Raw genomic sequence first — 23,797 nt, 5'->3', positions numbered from 1 at the left:
GGCCAGCGGGGAGCGGGGCTGCGGGACGTGGGCTGGAACCCTCCCCTCGGGCCGAGCAGCGACCCACAGACCCCCTGCACAAAGCGCACCGTGCCGGCCCCGGGCCGTGGCTCCGGGTCAGCTGCTCTTGTGCACACTCTGCACTTTCGGGAATTCCCATAGAAGATAAGCGTGAGCAAAACTGCCACAAGTTTGCAGAGAAGTACATTGGGGTTTCTTTAAGAGAAAAGCAATTTATTTTTAAAAGACTGAAAATAACTCCTGAGTTGCATTACACGTATTTCAGTAAATCCTTGTTTTAACTCCTCAGCAGGCATCAGTAAAAAGTTATTTACAATGTCATATCAATTCTGTAGTATATTAAGTAATTTTTTCTTAAATTTCCAATTTAAAAAAACCCTACTATTAGATAATTACACTATATGGAAGAGTTAATAAGAAAAATCAGTCTGTCTGTTTATTCCAGTTCTTCAGGATCACTTCAGCTGCATCTAGTGTGCTGTCTTTCTGCAAAACAAGAAACAACACTATTACTGCAAGTACTGAGTTCCTGAAAAGAGTCAATCATGATTATATCATCTCAAATCAGTATTTGGTTGCTTCAGCTGCATCCTGTAAATTTCTTTTCAACCAGTTTTTCATTGACAGTTGTTAGGTACAAATCTGGACAATACAAAGCATTCAGTGCTGATTCCTTGAAAACATTTATTAGATATATTTAAAAGATACCATCTCAGCATTCATTTAATGAAAACAATACTTACATAAATTCATGGCATTAATGCAGTGATGTAACTTAGCAGCTCTGGTTTGGAGACATGCTAGCACACTTTCCTAATCCCTGTGAGTACAGTTGGGATTTTTCAAACTCCTTGCAACCAGGTTATGCTGTAAACTACTTAAACATAATCCCTCCAAACTGTGTAGCTTGGCTCCAGCCTGGTGAGTCATAAAGGCAGTCTAACTTGAAACCATTAGTGCTGTTTGTTAGCCACAGGCACAACCAGTAACTTCATCTTGCCTGTTACTGGCTCAGTTTATACCACAGACTTTACACTTCATCAGAAGAAGTAAGTAACACAAGGAGAAACTCCCCTTCATTACTGTTTCAGGCTAAGGCTCTGATCTTTATACAGAACAGCTCAGGATTTGCAGATGTTCCATTATGCTGACTCTGTTACAGAACAATTGGGAAACATCTCCGGGCTTTGGGCTTATTGAAGTTTACATACCTGTCCCCAAAGCCTTTCAGCCTTTCAAGAACAAACTTAACAGGGGAAGAATATTTGCAAAGAAGGTGCTCACAAAACGGCAAAAACCAGCCAATTCACAAAAAAACCATGTTTTCTTTTTTAATTTGGAGCTCACGTGAAAGTCTGTGTATTTTCAGGCAAGTGAGCTAAATTTGAAGGTGACCTCTTCACTGTTTTTGCTGTTAGACACTGAATGGACATGGGGCACACACTCTGCTATACAGTTATTCTCTGCTTTGGATTATGGGTATCACATTAATTGATGGCTTACCTGTCTCAATAATTTTCACTGTCACCACTGGTCAAGAATGTTTTTAAAAATTAATACAATAAGCTTAAAAGGGCTACCCATCCAGTTATTTTCTGCCAGTTGCCCTTCCTGGCCATGCCACCTACACTGATGGTGTAAAGTCCTTCAGCAAAAAGACAATTGAAGGATACTTTGTGCTGAATTTTACATCAAACTAACTTTATGTTCTTAAAAGCTTTCAATACAAGAGATCCTGGGAAAAATGTAAGTCAGTCTCTTGCAGATTCCTGTACTGCATTGATTTCAGGACACAAGCTTACCTTAATGAAGCAAAACCGTATGTATTTTTCAAAGTGTTTCTTTGTCTCAAGAGCACAGAATGCTGAAAGAGGAATTGCTGACAGCTTCTGAAACATAAAACAGAAATAGCATTTGCTTATTTAAATGTGTATAAGAAATCTGGTTTAAGCATGACGATTTTACTATTCTGTTTCTAGAACTCTCCCTCCCAACACATGAGGGAAAGACAAGGTTCAGTTTTGTATGCACTAGCTAGGCTTGTACTAAATTCAAATTACTTTTCTTAGGCAAAATATTTCAAAGGTACTTTTGTACAACTAACACTTAAGCTTCCTGAAAGAAAAGTGCTGGGATGTAGCACAAACCTACAGTGTACATTTTAAACATACTTACAATATTTTAGTCACATCATTATCAATAACACCAAATAATATTTTGAATGGAACATCTCTACTACATTATTTAATAACTACAGTTGCACTGCTCTTCCTTTCAATAGAAAAGCATTCGTAAAACTAGAGTATGACTAAGACATCTTACCTTAGATGCTATCATCCATTTAACAAATTTATAATCATAAGGTAGTTTCTCATCTACATCAGAGAGATCCACATCTAAATGTAAAACAAATATGTTGTAAGATTTCCTAGACTCCAATGGGGAGGCATTCATTAACAGCATTTTATTACAGTTAATACTTGAGAATGAAAATATATGTTTTATTTTAATATATAATTTTTAAATTACACTCTAAGAAGTAAAATAGGCCAACAGATTGAACCTTTCCCTTCTGATCTGAGCACTTGTTTTCCGTCCAAAGCAAATTCAGACATGTAGCTTGGAAGAAAGCCATGTAATACTCAAAGAAGTCCTAAAGTCTGGACTATTGGGGATCAGGGCTATGGAGGGTACTGAAGAGTGCATTTATTGCATGGACAGCAATAATCCCTGAAAATGCAGTTTTCTCATCTGTGAAACTGGGGTACCTAAAACTTCCTGACACATGATTAAACTGTGATATCTTTCTGTGTTTAAACATTTCTAAGTGAAAAATGCCATTTAGACTAGTTAGTGAAAAAATGTGGAACTAAAAAGACCTTCCCCTGTGTGAATTCTTTCTCTGAAGCTACCATAGCCTGAATTTTCAAAAGGTTTGTAAATTTTGGTAGCATTCAGTGTTTAAAGATCAGAATGCTTCAAAGACCCTTTAGGGTGTGACTTCAGATTAGGAGAAAAAAAAAAAAACAAAACAGAAAAAAGACCAAAGAAAAAGAAAATGCAAATAGTATGAACTCAGTATAATATCCAGGCGCTTGGCTCTCATTCTCATAATCATAGATGTTTTGAAAATAGGAATGTTTATCTACCTCCTTTATCCTCTCTAAAAACTTGTCATAGCTTTGGAAAACATGGACAAGTTAGGATCACAAGTGCTTTGCTGAAGCTCATAAAATCTACCTTAGCAGCTAAGGTGAAACTGAAAATGTCAATCCCAGTTAGTACTCCTGACAATGTTATGCACACATATGGGTGCATATGAGACGAGAATATAGTTTAAAATGAAAGCTGAATTTTCTCATTAACCAGATTTACTTTCCACACACTCTTTAATAAACTTTATACTGACTTAACATGGAAACATCAACGATCATGAAGTATCCTCCATCTGGAATGACAGGCTTTAGTCCAGCCCCTTTCAGTAGCTGAGCCATCCGATCACGCTTGCTCTCCAGCTCTCGAGACAGGGAGTAAAAATAGCACTCAGGGTCATCCATGCGCTTATAGTCCCTCCAAAATGCTTGTGCCAAAGCCTCCTGGAAACACAGGGTAAAAGTACTCATTAACACTCAGTACCCTCACAGACACTCCCACTTCCTGCTGAAATCGAGAATTTTGTTCAATCCTGGCTCATATTAAGCAAACCACCACACAAATTACACAAGATACATCTGTAATCTGTTCATTACTTTGTGCTGTGGCATCACCCAAAACACCCAATCTTTTGCTAGGCACTAATCATACACTGAAGTCGGACTCCTAGACACAAAAGTTTACAATCTGAATTGAAATTAAATTTAATTGTTTCATAATAATGTACCATAGAATACTTGACACTGGTAGACAGAACTTTCATTTATATTTGCTAGGAAACCATTAAGATTGTCATGTTTTATGCAACATGTAGTTTGTAGGTACAAGATGACAAAATCCGCAAGAGTGATTTTTTTTAAATGTCTGGTGAGCTGATCAAATTTGTTTCCTCTTCTTACACCCTAGAATATGTATCTTGACAACTAAAAGTTCATTGTCGTGATTACTGTTTTATTACATGAGGCCAACAGCTTTCTTACACCAGAAAACAATCTCCTTTGCCCCATCTGTACCTACCTGTAATGGAGTTGGGCAAGTGTAGAGTGTATTTTGGTGAACAACTTGCAAATGCTTAATTAGGTGCTCAGGACCAATGGACCAACCAAGCTAAGGGAGGAAAGGGTGCATATATTACACTTACAGGCAGTGGTGTTACTAAGAGATAACAAATACTAAAAATTAGACAATGTCTTGAGTTTTTTCTATTTTAAGCATTTGTTTTGATAAATTATTAAGAAAAAGCTGGTTTACACAAAGCTTGGTGTATGATGCCTTTAAAAATGGTAGATTTGAGACAACAATTCTATTTTCCCATATCCCTATCTCTCATAGGATACTGAGTAAACTTTTAACTCTTCATAAAACAAGAGTTAGAAATCCAATTGAACATTTATTAGAAATGTTATTTCTAATTGGTTTAGAGCCTATCCATCTCTTAAGCTACTGTGTCAAAGCCAGTTTGAATATAAAACAAAAGCTCACTACTGCATCATATATGCTGTGGTTCACTTTGAACACATGCTGATGAACACATGGTGATGAAAAATATAGTTGCTAAAAATTTTTTTTTTCACTTTCTGATACATATTTAAAAGTCAAGATGGGAAAACTGGGAAGTTAAAATATTATAATATCCATATTTTCTCCAAGAATCTTTACTGATTTTGAACAAAACATAATGTGGTGTTTTTTTTAGTAATTTATGCTCACAAGAGTTTATCAGTTAAGAGACAAGAAGATAATTAAGATATGGGTGTTAAAAATAGGTAATTGCTCCAACTGAATGGTATTGTCACATTTTGGAGACATGAAGATTTGCCAGAAACTTTCAGAACACAGGTCATAAAAACAGAGGTGTTTTTAGAGTAATAAATGCATTCTATGTAATTTAACTCATTTATGTTGATTCTTCTTACCTTCCAGCCAGTTACACTGTATGTTTTCCCAGCACTTCCTATAGTTACTGTTCTTTCCCACATACCTGGCAATGTAGCTGTACATAAAATAAAATTAATTTGGTACAGGTGCACTCACATATTCCATGTAATTTGAAGAACTGCACTGCCCTTAGCAAAGAGCTGTATGTTCATTGCAGCATCTTAAGCAAACAACAAGAATATTCTGAAATTATAGCAATTGTAACAAATGAAAAAGGATATATGGGCCAGTGCTTTTTAGCATGAAAAGAAGGTAAGGATTAATGAAAAGAGAAAGAAGAGACTGAAAATGAGAAGTACAGTTTGAAAACTACATGTTAATTATCCTCAGCAAAAATGCACAATTATCCATAAGAAAAATATTATCTAAGGCTATCCATTCACCCCAGGACAGATTATTTCTGATGCCTGGTAACTTTACACAACATTAACTCAGGCACTGCAACCCTCTTTACTAGAATTGTCCAGTTCAGTGTCAGAATGGCCAGTGTCAGACAGTGTCTGGCTGTCTGGCATCAGAAAAAGAAACTAATTACTAAGACTTCTAACCCAGAACCAAACAACAGAACACCAGAAAACTAGCAGAGTGAGTAAATAAATTATGCTGTATTGTACAATTTGAACAGGCCTGAGACTGACTGACAATAGCAGTTAGCTAAAATGTCTGCAAGGATTAAGGGACTCACAGAGGCCTCTCTCTGTCTTTGCAGTTGTATTTGATAGGAGACCAAAATCCTTTGTTCCCTTTCCAAGGAGATAAGAGAGCAAAGGTCTCTTCCTGTAGTTTGCAATTTTTTTTTCTCTATACAGCTTCTGCAAAGCTCTGCTTGGACTCCAACTTAATTAATTTCAAGAGAAACAGACAAATCCAGACACACCTAAGTCTGAGACACAAAGTCAGTCAAGGTTGCAATTACAGTAGTCACCAACATCTGACTTCACCTCATTTGCATACTAGAACCACTACCAGTGAATCTGTCAGTTGTTAAATCCCCTCTCTAGCGAGACCAATGAACAAAGATTTTCCAAATTAAACTCCTGAATTTCACGAGGAAGTTTTTGTGGCAGTTATCAGCATTAGACATGGCATAAGTCTTTCAGTTATTTGAAAACATGTATTGCAATTTTTGGAGCAAACTTACCAAGAAGAGAAACCAAACAGCATGAAAGAAACTGATTTTTCTATTAGCCTACCCATACTCAACTACTCTGTGACCTTGAAAAGAAAAAGTTTGAACAGATGTATCTTCTACCAAGCTAGGCCAACAGTAGAGATCACTTCCTAGAGGCACCCAAACCAGCTCTCACAGACTGCAAAAAGAATTGCCTTTCAAAGCTGATGGCCTCCAGCAAGCTTGTTTTGCCACATAGTCACAGGAATTCAACCTTGGAGATAGAACATGACAGCTTTTCAAACAATAGCAGCAGTACAAGGGCACAGAGAAAGAAGCAGCTCCATTGCTTTTCCAAACAAGTTTTAAATAGAGGGAAATTTCCCTGTGGCAACCATATCTGACATCATATGACACCATAACCAAGTCTGACTACAATTTAAAAACTAATGAAGTGCAGCTAACATATAATAAGCCTGTTACCTGGGATAGTACTCAGCTTGTTGAGTGGCTTGCTCAGAATCCTCAGTTATGAGGTGCAATCTCTAAATCTGTCAGCACAACCCTAGTCATTATGCAGAGGAAGTCCATGTTTTCACAGAACTCAGATGATGGGAAACATGATGAAGTGTTATATGCTACAGAAAACTGCTTCAGTGACAGCACAAAGACTACTAATTTTATGAGCTGTGGCTAGCAACCCCTGCTAAAATTGTATGAAGGAACAACTATCAGGTCCTGTAAATTGATGCAATATCCATTTTGTATCTCCCACAAAAAAAAAAGTGTCACTGCATTGTATAGAATATATAGAGGTTATTATGGAAACACAAGAGTTTATAAATAGAGAAATAACACACTCATTGTATTGTTTTTGTAGACTTAAAGTAATAAGGAAGAGGAGAAACTTAAGTAAAAAAAGAGCAGAGTCTGTTTCTTTCACTGAAATAATGTTATTGTTTACAGTGTTACCCTGAAAGTTGTAGAGTACTTTCAACACTAAAGTCAATGATCTCATGGGATGTGTTAGAGAATCCATACCTAAACCTAGCTGACTATCTTTCTGGGCTTTAATTTGCCTTTTCTTTATACAGTACTTTTACATTTTAAGCTAAATTACAGAATGCCTTTGGTTGGTGCAGTGTTTTGGTTTGAAGCATTAATGTGCTGATGACAATGGAGATGTTGCATCTTAAGAATTCACCCCTGTCCATAAGATGAAGTGTAGCTGACAATGTGTCTGGACCTGCTGCTGTTGAAAAGGAAAAGGGATTACCTTATACCACAGAGAGATTTTGATTCTGAAGACAGCCTTGCATGAGATGCTAAGGCCATGAAACACCTGCTAAGCCCACGCAGAAATCTTTAATCTAACTGACTTCACTTTGCAGCTGGGACACATGATCAGTTACTGTTAGGTAACCTGTTAAGATGCAGTGACTCTGATTACTGTCACATTAATGTACCCAAAATGTTCTCCTTCTTCCATGTCGGAAGGTCTTTGAGACACTATCTCTATCAAGGTAACCACAACAGCCACAGAATTAGGTCACCCTCAAAACAGACTCACAGCCTATGCATGGCCAATATAATCAATGGATGATCAGCAACTGTGCAGCTGAGCTAACAACTACTGCAAGGTCATTTAGATATTTTCTTTCTATTACTCATAAGATTCAATTTTCACAATGATGTATCCCCCACCAATGGATTTTGTTGTCACTGTACAAATATGGAATTGAAGCCTAGAAGCAAAGTTATTCAACCAGTGGCAGAGCTAGGGAAAAAGGTAAGTCTTTCCATGTCTAATTTATACGTAAGTGCCTTGATATCATTGTTTAATCTTAACTATATGCCTCTATTGCACACGACTGAAATGTGCCTTCAATACAATAAGTACATCAGAACAGGTAGCTCATGCAAGATGCTACAATCAGAAACAAAATATCTGTACATATGCGAAGGAAGTTTTGGATTTTTCAAATACATCAGCAGAGCCAACCCAAGGCCACCAGATTAGAAATTTTCACAGAAATACATAGCTGTAGCATTATAGAACTGGAAAAGGAGATCAGTAACCTTAGGTTAAATTGTTTAAGGCAGTGGGAGTGATTCCACTAACTTCAGTGAAACTTGGATCAGGTAAAACAAGAGGATCAAGAACCTGGCATCATTATTTGTTTTTCTGGTTTGTTCTTACAATTTTGCTTTACCCCTGTAAGAACACTACCTGAAGATTTAACAGGCTTTCATACTGCACTTGCAGGACTTACTTCACTGAATTCAATGTCTAGTATTTAATCCTGTCTCCATCCTTGGGAGGGACAGTGCTCATGCACTATCTCCACAATGACCTTTATACTATTTTTTAGTTTTTTATAATTAGTGGAGCAAAAATAATTGTGTTTCTCATTGTCCATTTCCCTCATTATTATCTCTACAAAGCTTTGAGAAGGAAGTTCTAATTCCTGTTCCTTCTATTAGTTCTTTAGCAAAGCACTGTCTAATATACATACAGTGACAGCAACTATACTTGTCATGGCCAACAGAGTAACTGAATAAGGATGGCAAATTCATATGATCATAACTGACTTACAAGCATCAGTCCCACTGGTTTCTATGGATATCTGCTTCAAAGTCACTTAAGCGCTTTGGAAATTCTGTTTGGAAATTATTCTTTAAAATAATTTTTAGAAAAGAGAGGGGATCTCCTCCTTAGAGCCTAAACATTGAAAAATTTCAAAGCTTGAAATATGAGCTTCTTCCAGCAAGCATTATCCTTGGGAGGCAAGTTCACAGCATCATTCCACTACTACTTCTAAGATGCTACAAAAAATCAGTACCTATTTTAATGTGTTTATTCCCTTTATACACCAGCCATTCATACACCTCATCACTGATGCACAGGGTGTCATGTTTAATACAGAGATCAGCTATTACTTGGAGCTCTTCCAAGGTAAAAACCTGGGATACAGGAAAAGTAAAGGAAAATACATTAATCACAGTATTTAAGGCATTCTTTGAAATTAAAGTAGTGTTAAAGGACGACTCTTACCTTGCCTATTGGGTTGTGTGGAGTATTCAGAATAATCGCTTTTGTTTTGGAATTAAATTTATTTGCAAGTTCAGCAGGATCTAAGACCCAATCAGCACTAGATGCAGAGTTTCCATCCTTTTTCTAAAAAAAACAAAAAAAAAAAACAAAAAAAACAAAAAAAAAAAAAAACCACAATAAATATATATGTGACTTTAATACATGTTGCAGCCTAAAGAGACCTGCTCAACTTTTCACTCTCAAACACTTTCATAACCATATGTGACAACCTATTCAATCTGTCTTGCTCACCTAAGAGAAGGTTGTTCTAGGAACAGGTAAACTATTGTGACAGTGGCTGTCCTCCTTTGGCCACTGTCTGTCTTAAAGCCCCTGCAGGAATAAGTTTCCAGGATCTTGTTGCACACATGCTGATTATCACAGTGTGTAATGCAGTCACATGGCAGGAGAGTTTACAGACTTGCCAGACAGTAGAGCAAGTGTGTGCTTGCTTGACTGAAAAGACTGATCACCACTGGGGATTCAAGGTCTTTTCCTTCTCCTTAAACTAATGAAAATGGCCAAAGAGCTAAAAATCTGCACTACTGAGTCTCTGGAGTTTATATACTGCACAATACAAGTATCCCTGAGGTATTACAAATGGCTAAGGAGTTTGGGCCAGTTGGTACAGAGAACAAAGAGCATGGCCACACTACCCTTGTGACACCTGCAATGACTGGGAGAGGGCCAGACCAAAAACAAGAGTGTGAAACAGAAAATGCTTGGAGGTGCCCTGTCATTTGAAACATCCCTAGAAGATGGACTTCCACCTACTCCCACTTCAGTCCTGGAAGTCTTGTCATTCTGTGTTGTTCTGATTTCATGGTGTTCCTGCAATAGTGCTGCCCAAAGAGCCCCTCAGCAAGGCTGCCAGTTGCACAAGGCACAACTGGCATGCAGAACAATCCTTGCAAGCTGTGGGCATAATGCCAGCAGTACCAATTTGACAATTAACCTATAGCCTATTTAACAATAAAGGAAACAGTAATTTTGTATGTGTATCAAATACATCTACCACATGATCAGTCCTTATTTAGCAAGCATACTTTGGAAAATAAATTGTATTCTGTAATTGTAGGAATTGCTGTAGGGATCAGGAACCAAACCTTTTGAAAACCAACTGACAGAGAAATTGCACTGATATGTGGATCCCCCTTCAATAATTTGCACTGAAAACTGAAGAAAGCAGTTTTAATCAGCTTTCAGAATGCACAAATTAAAGCAAATAAGAAACATTCTCACACCTTCTCCAACACTAATAAAATATTCTCTTTTGGATTATCATTGTGTCAGACACACTCTAGCAATCTATCTCACTTTTATGTAATTTGACATTATGAAAAACTATATAGAAAAGCATCATATAGGTGTTCAGCAAACTGCATTGAACATGGATGAGAAACTTTATATAATTAGTAATTTTTAAAAAGTTACTCACACGTCTTAGTGGGATAAAAACAGGCTTTGCACCCGCCATCTTTACCATTGGCTCGTAACAGTCATAAAATGGCTCTATTATTATTACCTGAAATGACAATCATCAGTATCAGAAACAAAGAGTTTACTGTGCATGATACCATCCTATTTCTACATTTACCTTGGTGCCATAGGTTGATAATGTTTCTGGCAGTCCAGGTTTAATGTTATAACATTGCAGAATATTCCTCCTTTTAGAGTACAATACAATAATGCCCTCAGGCTAAGTATGATAAGCACCACTCATTTTTGACAACACCCAGAGGCTGTTTTTCTACATTACAGCTATTGAGTTCTAATAATAAGAATGTTTGAGACCTACACACAGATTTGAAGGTACAAAGCAAAGATGAGAAATAGCAATGGTAAATTACTGAATCACAGCAGAGCTGCTTTAATTATACTCATGAAATTCCAGGATTTCCAAGTATTTAGAAATCTCAAAAGAACAGTTAAGTCTTCAAATTTTATCAATAATTCTCAGGTAAAGAAAGAGGGAAAACTCAAGAAAAACTGCACAGAGGCTAGACAATAAGAAAACAAAAGAACCAAAAAAAACCCACCAAAAGCAAAGGCTTATAGAACTATTCCAAACAAAAGAGTTTGACTATCAGAGCAACAGAAAAACAAGATGAGAATACAATATACAAGTGAAATGAATGAAACACTGAAAGCAAAATACACAACAACACAAAAAGGTTTTATCCACTATGGATACAAATATTCCTCTAAAATTACTTTTTATTTCATTGACAAAAAGGCAGACATCAGTAATAGTGAAGAGCTGAGCCATCACAGCTAGTGTGATAACTAACTAACTAACTAACTAACTAAGCTTTTCTGCACCCTATGCTCCCACCATGCAGTGGCCCAAAACAGAACCTGATACATAATGGTTACCCAAACACCAACAATTCTTTGTGCCCTCTGTTGCAGACAACATCCACATGTTTTCTCAAATAAGAAATCAGTGTGTATTGTCACCTAACAGTAACAGTGATAAATAAACTACCACAGATGCCCTAAGAGTGAAAAAAGGTGTTTGTTAATTGATGAGTAATAGGAAGTCATCCAAAGTATAGTCTCGTAACCACAGCTTCTGAAACCGTAAGTCAGATGTACAACTTAAAAATCAAACCAATAGGGACAGAAAGAAGCCCCAACATTAACTTATATTTAGAAGTAGACAAATAAGAAAAAGATAAAGATTCTCATGTCTGCGAGTATATGTGAATATTTCCAGTAAAAACTTACTTCATCTCCCTCTTCAATTAGTGCCTGTATTGTACTAAAGAGAGATCCATAAGCTCCCACAGTCACCAGGATATCTGTGAGAGGATCAATCTTTCTTCCACAAACTTTCTCATACACTTGAGACAAGGCTTTCACCAGTGATGGATGTCCCTGTTCAAAACAAAAAGAAAGTAACTGATTGGAGCGTGCCTGACAATGTATAAAGTCTGAGTTTGAGCTCTTTTCTACGTGTATCAAACTATTACATTTTGAAATAGAAAAATACAACACTAGCCCTCAGTGTTAATGGCTGCCAACAGGTAACAGGGTTTAAAGTTTTTGCACACTAGGAAAGAAAAGCTTGTTTTCAATTTATTTGTATCTACTCGGAAATTTATTTTCTATCTGCTGCTTTTTAATTTCTTTGATATTATCACATCTCAGAGTAGGTCCAGATAGCCTATAGCCTAGCTAGGACAAGAGACAGAAGGAGAGAAGGGAATACTCTGACACGAATTCACCCTCACCTCCTCTTGAGTTTCTTTCAGCTCCTTCTGTTTCCTCTCTTATCTTTCAACTAAAAGTATTTGGTACAAGGAAAATCTTTTTATTGTATTTATATATTGCTGATAAATAGCACTTGTGATCAAAATATTGATTCATATAGTCACATCCCAAATCTCAGAGTACCATTCACCATTTGTGTCCCCTCCAGGGACATGGCAGTGATACCAAGTATTTCTTTCTCATTCTCCCATTGTACTGTCTGATTCATGTTCCCACTGACTAAAGTCAGAGGTAAATAACCTACACTCTTTAAACTGAATCAGCTCCTCAGAGACCTCCCAGACCTGCTCTACCATTCTGCTCTTGCTGAAGGGTTCTGCCTCGAAGAAGCCTACACAGAGGAAGTTCATTAGTAACAGACAAAGCTACTAGATGAACTTAATTTGGGACATAAGACTATGATCTATAGATTATACTAATTTAAAGTCAACTTTTTTCCCTGTGGCACATTTTCCACCGAATTTGGGTCCTGGAGTTCCACAATACTTACGAAGCCTCGGGTGTACTGGTTCAGTCTGTCAACTGCTGCTACCTTTGCCAGCTCTTCTTTAACATAGCTGGGAGGGGATATATCAGGAAGGCCTTGACCGAGATTAACAATTGAGGGATCTGCTGCCACTTTTGTAAATTCAACCCTGGAGGGAAAAACATCTTAAAGTTAACATACCAGATAAAATTATCTTTTTATTCATTAGCACTAGAAGGCAAAACAAAAATATTTCAGTTTGCCAAATTTCCAGCAATGGGAACAGGTTTAAGTAGAATGGAGAGCTGAGGGCTGAAATAATGTGATCACAGGAGTCAGAGGGCAACCAAGGAAAGATTGATGTTCTGCATCAATAGAATAACATTTCTGGTAGAAGTGTGCTCAGATGTGCAGATACACAAACGCACAGTTTCTCTGGATATATGCAGAAATTGAATACCAGGCACATTAAATGTCCTAAAGATTAAAATCAGTCAATTGAAGGTGTCATTTAAACTACCCAGTCACCTCAGAGTGCTATAATTTTTTAAAGTAATTTTAGGCAACAGATTTTTCCTTCCTCCCTTCACAGATCAGCTTTACGTTTTACTCTTTCCTCCCTACTGAAATGTTAACAAGATTTAAAAAAACAAAACAAAACAACCCTCTCCCCATCATAACCCTCCCACATAGCATCACAGTCCTGTGAAAAATGAATACAAATTGCTAAAAATTAGCTTGAGGCTGACACCTTGTGTATATGTATACACAAGTAATGCAACACATACATACAACTAAGGTAAGCCCAAAATAGTCTTTTCACCAACTAAGAAAATTCCATATTTATCAGTGAGGGCAATATTGCTTTAAGACCAATTTAATACCTAGAAAAAGATGTATTAAAAATAATGAGCCAAATTATAAAACAAGTATAATGGCTTATTATAAAACAAGTATAATGGCTTTAATAAAAATCTGACTTGTTTGGTAAACACAAATCAGGTGTAATTGAAACACATTATTCAACAGAATTAACATTTAAATTTGAAAATCAGCTATACTACCATGCCCATGAGTTATATTTGTCTTACATGGTTTTATAGATGAAGAGAAGCCCAAGCCTAATATTTAAAGCTCAAAAAGAAAAATCAATCACACCTTTAATTGAATTTAATTCACTGCTACTAAACAGGTGCCGAATATATTCCAGCAGAGATAGTAACTGCCATGTATCTTATTATTAGTAATTATTATCTTTTTGGAAAGAAAATACATCAGCCAAGGACATTTTCTGAAATTTGCAGATATTTTCCTCTTACTTACCACACATTGCTATCAAGGCCTTCAATCCGTCTTGTATTTTTGTGTCTGAAGGGCATTGTCTGCAAGATCAAAACATACAGACAGAAGGGCTTTGTTAAGGAAGACAAAGTATGATATTGTTGGATTCAGCATGAAAACCCTCCCTCATGCTTTCTCAAATACACCATTGCCAGCTGAATTCGGTAGCTACACAGAATTACAGACTTGTTCTTTCACTAAAGCTTGCATAATATCTTGAATTCAGACTAACAAGAAAATACACAAAAATCTCCTAAATTATCATTCATCATTACCTAAATCCACTAAACTTTCATCAGCAAGGATGGAGGAGGGGCAAAATTTAGCTCAATAGCTTTAAAAGATGACCTTAAAAGGAAATAATTAGTGTACATACTTTCTTTTTTCTTTTCTATGATATGCTAACAGCTCAAAGACTATGCTATTTCTAGTCCAATTCCTGCTCAATCCAGTTTGGAAAGTATGCATTTGCAATGTAATTTTATTTGTAAAATTGATGGGTAAGAAGAAAATAGCAAAGACATTTCCTGGTTTTGTTCAGATTTTTTAAGCTTTAAAGTATCTACCTTAGAGCACAGCAAAACCACATCCGAATATGGGTTTTTTACGTCTTCAGACCTTAAAGTAAGGTATTGGAAAACTTCCATAAAGTAGGTTTGTAATAACTACTCTATATGGAGGTAGAGGAAAACCTACTGATAGTTGTGGTATTTTTAAGCTAAAACTGGAAAGAAAGTTAGGAAAAATAAACCCAAATTTATTTCTATAAGATGCAAGTTCATATCTATCTTTGCAAACTATCTTGATACCAGAGAAAAAAATTACCTAGTTCCTCAATACTCAAGACACTCCTGTTTCTTTGAGTCAAGCTACAGATTTTTAGCTACTTTTACTACTGCCAGCTGCTGTTATTATCAGAAAGATTCAAAAACCATATTCTAGCCAGCATACTCTGAGATGAAAATGTCTGCATTACCATTAGACTCAAGTTTCAACTTTGCATCCATAGAAATGACTCCAAGTAGACACATCAGCAGGGCAATGCTGGCACTCATCCTGCTTACAGTAATGAAGCCATCTCATGTGTTCTGATATGAAGAATGGGAAGCTATAAATTAAACAGAATCTTCTGTGCTCCTTTGTCTTCTCAACAGATCTGATTCTGACCTCATTGTGTGATACAAACTCAAGAGGAATCAAACACAGAACACCTTTTAGTTGTCCTCAGGAAGAAAACCTTTAAGATCACTAGACAGGTCAAGTCAGATTTCTTAACACAGAACAAGAGAGAGTTAAGGGAGAGTCCTGACTGGGTCATCGGTATTGGATTTATTTAAAAACACTCATATAGTTTAGAAGACTAATCTGATTTTACAGTGTATGTTTTGGTAAATATGATCAATGTTTGGCTGTACTTCAAAAGTACAAACAAGACAGGTAATACTTACACTAAGACACACACATGTCTTTTTTACATGCTAGGCCACTTCTTGTAGAGGAGGGAATAAGACCCACCTCAGATCTTGCTAACTAACAATGACAATTCTGTATGCTGCATGAGTAAATTTGTTCCATGCACTGCCTCTCTTTAAATTGTTTCAATTTGCTAAAAGCTAAAGGCTTATCAACTGCAGGACTTTTATAATTGCATTGAGTACCCTTCCCTAGCTAAAAATGTATTGACAATAAAATAAGCCTTCACCTTACTGTTCCCTACTGTACAAGTTTAAATATATTTAACAATCCAAGTCTTTCTATTTCTTTCTTTCTTATATCTTGGAACTAGTTTTAAAAGAGAATAGCAGGACTTGCATTAGTTTTCAGGTTTTCACAGATTCAGATTACAGTGGTGTTCAGGTCAACCTCACTACTTTGGGCAAGCCAGCTAATTAAGTGAGATTTTAAAAAGAAACCTTTACTGGCATTCTTTTTCCAGAAGGTCATGACAAATCTTAAGAATCTTTTTTTTTTTCAGCCATCACCTGATAATCTCCAATCCACTTCTAGGTGCAGGGGTAGGATTTCCAGGAGTCAAAAATGGGTGTTAAGCAGGAGACCCATGTCTTCATCAAGCTCTAACTGACCTCCTACTTTCCCTACACCCTCTAACACCTGATAGAAATCCAGGTGCTGCTTGTATTTATCTTTTTCTTAATTCAGGGAAACTTGTAAAGAAATTGAATGTCAGTAAGTTTAATGATGTTGGAAGCAGACACTCTGACGTGGTACATAAATAAATTGTAGAATACGCTGTAAAGAGCTACAACTTAAGCCAACATCTTAAGAAAATTAAAAATTAAAAAAAAAAACCTAACCAATATTAAATTTGAGGACATTTAATGAATATCCAACTCAATTAAACAGAATATAAATAGATATAGCATATGAAAAACTGACTCAGGCAAAAGCTGACCTACAAAGTGGCTTGCACTTCTCATATGGGCAAAATATGTTGCAACTTCCCAGTATAATGACTCAAGCATCTGTTTTGAAGGATCTGTCATGTGTCTTAGTTGACTAGATGAACTGGGAACACCATTTACATTCCAGTGTTTTCTATGGAATGCAGAGTGTCACCTCCAGCTGCCTGCCATGTTGCAAAGCTGTTTTCTCTGAACATAACTGGAAAACTTCAAATGAAGTTACACAATCTCATAAGCAGTTAAGCTAAGAAACCGAAAAGATTCTATATAAAATTAAGTTTAAGGTACTTATAGACCCCTTGTTGTTGCAGCATCAAGAAGCAACATTATTGTCATATCATTAAAGGAACAGTGAGATAAAAATAAATAAATTGACCTACAAAAAGCCTCTGATAAAGCTGAGATTGAACCTGTCTCCTGTATCTCAGGCTTCTCTCTATAAGCTAAGGAATCTTTCTGGTGTGATATGTGCTAGATGTGACTTTAAAGTACACAAAGCAATAATCACCAAATTCTGTTACGCTAGTCTGGTTAATATTTGACTGGTTCAAATACCTTATTTTGTTCTTGATAGTAAATGTTTTTTATCTATAATAAGAAATAAACCACAGCTAAAGCATATATATTCTCAACATTGCAAAATTAGTGCATCTCTAAAACACTGCATGAAATATGAAACAGTTTTGTCTATGAACTGAAGGAATACTTACTGCAGAGGTTGAATGTTTGATGGATCTGGAAAGCAAATCTGTTCTTAGCTTAATGCCACGGCAACAGAAGTTTCGTGAAGCAAGAAACATGCCTGCATAATAAATAAGTGACCTGAAAAACCTTACAGATTCTAGGAAGGAGTTCCTACATAACACTAGACAATTTTAAGATACTCTCCTCTTCCCCCCAGTGATTTTGTTTCAATTAAGTGCTACTAAATGATTACCTTGTCACAGTTGTAAGCATAGAGGATGAAACTCTCTAATTGACAGGGCTGAAAAATGGTTCTGAATGTCATCTCAAAGGAAGGTTTCCTTTATTTGACAACATTGATCTTTTTTTTTGAATAATAGCTAAGACTAAATGTAATTCAAGCTTCAAAGTCTCTGTTAGAATTCCTGTGAAAATGTGTTTGTGTAATAAAAATTGCTATTAAGATTGCTAATATACAATAGAAAAAGAGCCCAATTTTTTAAAAGTTACACATCTTTAAAACTTGTCTCCATTTCCAAGTGTTTCAAATCAGGTATGCTGAAATCAGGATAATTAAGATGGCCAGTCACACTGGAGAGGGAGGCCTAGGAACTTTATGTAACTACAATAAGTTTTGTCACAGTGACTTGGCAAACATTAAATATCTCCCATGGCTGAAAACAGCTAGAAAAGACACTTTGTGTAGAGTAAAATCATTCACAGACTAGAGAAAATGTGTTCTGTTAATTTTAGTAACTATCAAAAAATAAGTAAGATCTGGTACTTCATGCAACTATTTGCAGAAGATACTTTAATACATATATGTTAGATTGCATTGCCACAATGACTGAAATGTGCTAGACATGTAACCCACAAATCTAATGTCAGAAACACAGTAGCCACAGCAGTTTAATTATTAACTTTGTTTTCCATCATTTACGCATTAAAGGATATAGAACTTCTGGTTCCCCCCGACTTTGCTACCTGAGAAGGGGAAGAGAACAAAAAAAGAAAAAACTATACTATTTGCATTAGAAACACAGGAATGCCATTGCCTCTTAAAACAATACCATGTGAGCCTTGTGAACAGAAAGCAAATGGTAAATCCATAGCACAGTGAAATATGATGTTTTCATCAAGAAGAATGCTTTTAGTCCAACAAGAAAATGTCCTTTACACTTATTAACTAATAGAAAACCAGTCAAAGATGCCTCAATGCATAAGTTTTAAAAGCATGCTGATTTTGCCTTTCTCTTACTCCTGTGCTACAAACTCAGTCTTACTTCTGAAATTAGGGTCTTTCTCACACACCACTGAGTTGTGGCTAACTCAATTAGACCTTCAAAATAGCCCCATGATCCCACTGCATTTAGCAATCTGCAAGTAAACAATTTATGTTCATTTACAAGAAGAAACTCTACTAGTCTGAGAACTAACAAAAGTAAACAGCAAGAAAATCTTTGACACTAGTCAGCAGATACTCTTAAAGACATAGAAGAAATACATATGCTTAAAAAGGACCAAAATCCATTTTTAGAGATTTCTAATAATACCACTTAGCATATTCAAGGTTATCTTTGAGAACAACTATGCAAAATCAAAAATATTATTAAGGTGTCTATTGCTCTCCTTGTCTAAGGTTACAAAAACTACTTGTATAACATACTGATGCTATCTTAAAACATAACCATGACATTGGTGCTAGGGTCAGACCAAAGACAGCACAACTCTTCAGCCCACTGTGAACACTTGCAGTAATTAGTTAGTGCAGTGAGACAAACATGCATATCTTTGCCTGATTCATTTTGTATTGAGAAATAGAAAAATTAAACAAAAACCATGCAAGCCTTACATGCAGAACTAACTTGCAAGTAAGAAAAATTACTGACAGTTGTAAATATTTCCAGCATTAGTGCCACGGTACACCAAAAAACAGAACCAGTATTTGACACGAGGCAATCACACAAACCCACCACACTGCATGAGCAGCAGCAGACCTGTGTAACTGTGGTGTGGTCAGTCTCTGCAAGTGCCTAAAATACCTGAAGAAAAAATTATATCCACCTTTAATACCACAGAAATGTACAAACTGTGAAAACTTTATGAGGAACATAATGGAAACGACTTGGCTGAACAGCCTCAGTAAGAACAGGCACTGGCATGTAACACTTCTCCCATTGTTTCTATCTTTGTGACACTTTTCCACTGAAAACTGAACAGCATTTGTTCAGACTCAAGAGACAAGAGTACTGGGCATTAAATGAAAAAGCCTCCTATAAAGTACTTTTGTGACTTCTTTTATTTCTGAGGACCTCCACTTAGACTTCAAGGATTTAAAGGGAAAGGCCTCCTTAATATAACCAGATACTCTCCCACACATTGATCTAAAAAAAAAAAAAAAGCAAGGCCTACTCCTACTCTTTTTTTCCAAACACACACATTCCCAGTATAATTTTATATGACATGTTAAGACACCACAGGCTCAGGAGAATTATTTCCTGTTACTTTTACGATAAATGCACTCTCAATTATTACCCCATATATGTAAGTATGTGTAAGGCACATCAATGAGATGGTTTTTATTGTCCTAAGCTGAGTTTTTATCATTGGGATACAAAGTTTCTTCCAGATGATGGAAGTTACACACCAGGCAGCTAGAGAAGTACTGCAAACCCCATTTCAACCCTCTTCAAAATTTGTAAGGTTCTTCAAACACAGAAAATGCACTGATCTTTGTGGGGGAATTAAAAGGTAATATTAATTTCTTTCTTAGTCTTATTAATGTTTCTTTTTTAAATCTTGGAGTCAAACATCAGCATTTTGGCCAAGAGTCATGTCTACTAAACCCAGAAATTAAATTAGGAATTCTTTTAATCCTATTCTAATTTTCAGTGCTCTGAAGCATTCATGTAGTCAGTCCTCCTGGAATTCAGGCTTGCATATCCATAGAGAAAACAGGAAAATTAACATGTTAGAGGAAAAGGGATAACAAATTACTACTCCTACAGCTTTCTATATTTTTAGGGGAGTGAGAAGCAAGCAAGGCTACCAGAAAGGTCAGTGCCATAAATGTTTTTTAGTGGGACTGGTAGCAACATTCTGGTTGCTAATTGGGTTGAAACTCAGGTTTGGTACTTAAACTAGGCTGGAAGATATAATTGGACTTGGTCATGGGAAATAGATGAATACATCTGTGTACTAACAATCATTTAGTTCATGCTGTGCTTTGTAACTGTTCCAGCATAGATACAATTTCTGAGTTGTAAGTTCTTCTGCTCCCTGCACAGCTGCCCAGCCTCCTGGTCATACCCTGACATTGGCATGCTGAACCTCTGGGGCATTTTTAAAAAGTTACAATTTTGTAATTAATTTGTTTTTCTCCTTTGAAACAAAAGGCCAAATGCTGCTGTTCCTTCATTTATGAGCTTCAGTTATTCCATCTCTAAAAAAAACCATGTCACAGAGCTTGAACAACACTTGATCAGACCCCTTAAGGTGCTGCATTTTTTCAGGTAACAAATAGTTTCATTTTACTGTGGAGCCTCAGTGACAAACATTACTATAAACAGTGAAAGCCTGTCTCCACCACGGTAATGTCATAATGTAAATATAATTCCTGTTATATTTGTCCTGGGCTTAATATTTTTTGGATACACAAATCTGGAAAATGTTATACCTCAGCTAAATGCTGTCAAGACTTTGAAGGACTGTTTCTTCTTATTGTCTAGAGGACGAAAGCCTTGGAGAAAGAAAAGGTGCCATTTTACCAGTGGAGGGCTCTCCAGGACTTTTTTTCCTACCATCTAGATGCAATAAATGGCTTATTGAGCCAAAGGAACTGTTGCCAGATCACTGTGCTCAGGGAAGTTGGGCTAAGACACTGAACTTAAAACCTTCTCTATGAGAAAGATTTATCATAGCAGTCAAATTTTGTCATTTCTTCTTCCATAGTCTACAAGGAATGGAGCAAATTGTGCGCGGGGAAATAAATTTTACAATACGGATTAAGGAGCGGGATGAGATTGTGGGGTTTTTTCTTACTTTTTTTTTTCCGCTCGTAGAGCAGCTCTACCATGCAGCCACTCCGTGCTGCGCTTACGCTCCCACCCACACGTGTTCGCACCCTGCAGCACGGGGCTGAGGAGGCCGGAGCCTGCCGGGCACCGACGCCGCCCGCCCTCACCCACAGGCCCCTTGGTCAGAGCCGGGGTTCCCCGGGCCCGGCCCGGCCGCTCTGCGGGACAACAAACGCGGCCACCCCGAGCTCGGGCTGGAGCCGCCTCCCCCGCAGGCGCTCGGCAGAGAGAGGCCCCGAGAGCAGCGCCTCCGCCCCGGCCGGCGCCGCCACACTCACCACCCCGACACCGCCTCCGCCGCCCGCCGCGATCGCTGCCGATGGGGCGGGGCCGCCGGTCCCGCCGCCCTGAGGGGCGGAGAGCGCCCATCCCTCCCGTTCCTCCAGTCCGAGGGCCGGAGAGCGCCCATCCCTCCCGTTCCTCCAGTCCGAGGGCCGGAGAGCGCCCATCCCTCCCGTTCCTCCAGTCCGGGGCCGGCTCCGTCCGTCCCGCCCGTCCCGCCGCGCGTGTGGGGAGCTGCCGAGGGCGAGAGGACTGCGCGCAGCGCGGAGCAGCACCATGGCTTAGAAATGTCTCTCCCCGGTACGTTATGGAGCTGCACACACACATGTCCGTAGCATCTCCCAAACATCATAAAACTTGGCGCTTTCTTGGGAAAACTGGGCTAACTGGTTACCTTTCTCGGGCTTTGGCCTTTCTGGAGGGAATAAAGTGTCAAAATCGTAGGAAATTATGCCTAAGTTAACCACTTATAAGGAGAATGAGATTTTCCAGATATCTTAAGGTATTCAATAAACTCACAGAATCTGCATTTTTAAGGTTTCCCTTCACAATCAGGACAGAGACTTACCCAACTTGTAAATTAAAAAGTTCCCTTTAATCAACCTCTCATTGTCACCAAATTTGATTACTAAGTTAGAAATATATATATTTGCAATGTCTTTACAGCCTACTTTTCCTGCTCTTATAAATGTTTATAAAACTGGTTATAAAACCCTTAATATCAACACCATTGTACTGATCATTTACATCATTGCACATCACTGTTTAAGAGAAAGGCCATATAACTTCAAGCAATTTTTTATGCTAAGTCCCATTGTGATTCTGTAGAGCTGAAAGAACCCATGAATCAGATTTTACAAGGGCCTGGCATGACATAGTGTCAAATACATTTCTTGTTCAAAAATGTTCAATAATACAGATAAATATTTTTGAAAGAACTGGACAAGCCAGTGATAAAATGCTTTTTATACCAAGTCTTTATTGTTTCCTTTTAATGTGGATACTAGAAAGTTCTCTGATGTGTCAGTAAGTATCACAAAGATAACAATTACAGGCAGAATGCAGATATAAAATGGGATATATACACTATTTCCATATAATTACCATATGTATTGTGTTATGTATATAATCATTGTGTATATTCATAGAAAGTGAAAGAGTAAGAGCTGATTGAAGAGAACCAATTTCTTAGAACAAACTAGAACACTCTACTTGGATGTAGAAATACTCTGACAAGGCCAGAACAATACAGCAAAATTAAGAAACAAGTCCTAGCAATTATTTTAGGTCCTAAATAAGACACACAAAAAATTTAACACTTTTTTTTTGTTTGTAATGCTTCTTGAGAATTCTCGTGGTCTCTAAAGAGGACATCTGCAAGCATGCACTGGAGGGCAGCAGATCCCAACCTCTGCTATGTCATGAGGTGCTTCAAAAAGGGAAAAAAGAAACTTTAGCCTACCATTGGCCTTTAGTTCCATTGATGCACGTATTTTTCAGAGATTTGTGTACAAAGCAGATGTCAAGGGGTAATCCATGAACTGTGATTCTCTCCAGGCCTGTGCATCATCCTGTCTACTCTAGGCCCATGACACAGACAGCTGAAGGGATGTTGGTAAAAGTCTCCTGATTCATGCTCAGATGATGAAACAAGCACTGCTTGAGTTCTTACCCCCAGTGCTGCCCAGTGTTTACCAGATCAGCAGAGATAGTCTGCTGGAGTACAGGAGCCTTTGAGTCTTGTCTGCTCCAACTGGCACCGACATTTCCTCTCTTGCAAGACTGTGACTCTTGTAGGTGTGACAGAATCTTTTCAGCATGTGAGTTAATGGCATCCACTGCAGTTTAACTAACGTGGCAAAGACAGCAGTGTCTGTTCATTTAGTTACAATTCTGTAGCCTCTGGTGCAACAGTTTTGGTTTAAATTTCAA

At 37.4% G+C, this 23,797-nt stretch overlaps 1 protein-coding gene across 5 annotated transcripts; it reads right to left on the bottom strand.

Moving 5' to 3' along the window:
- Positions 1-207: 207 nt before the first annotated feature.
- On the bottom strand, positions 208-22,146 carry KYAT3 (kynurenine aminotransferase 3). 5 transcript variants are annotated; one of them, XM_071436338.1, is made up of 14 exons: positions 21,862-22,146; positions 17,534-17,625; positions 14,383-14,441; positions 13,084-13,228; positions 12,048-12,197; positions 10,756-10,842; positions 9,279-9,401; positions 9,067-9,187; positions 5,091-5,167; positions 4,192-4,281; positions 3,431-3,617; positions 2,344-2,417; positions 1,824-1,910; positions 208-507 (listed from the first exon to the last, which is right to left on the bottom strand). In XM_071436338.1, the coding sequence occupies exons 1-14, from the start codon at positions 21,950-21,952 to the stop codon at positions 445-447; spliced, it is 1,446 nt and encodes a 481-aa protein (XP_071292439.1). In that variant the 5' UTR covers positions 21,953-22,146; the 3' UTR covers positions 208-444. The 5 variants fall into 5 exon arrangements, with proteins under 5 accessions (XP_071292439.1, XP_071292436.1, XP_071292435.1 ...); XM_071436335.1 differs by lacking the exon at positions 21,862-22,146 and adding an exon at positions 21,184-21,246; XM_071436334.1 differs by lacking the exon at positions 21,862-22,146 and adding an exon at positions 19,481-19,549.
- Positions 22,147-23,797: the final 1,651 nt, after the last annotated feature.

Source organism: Agelaius tricolor, unplaced genomic scaffold, assembly GCF_023055355.1.
Source record: "Agelaius tricolor isolate 1412-34295 unplaced genomic scaffold, bAgeTri1.0.p SCAF_11, whole genome shotgun sequence".
Classification (NCBI taxonomy): Eukaryota; Metazoa; Chordata; class Aves; order Passeriformes; family Icteridae; genus Agelaius; species Agelaius tricolor.
Note: the sequence above shows the minus strand (reverse complement) of the source record. Positions and strands in the feature narration are given on the sequence as shown.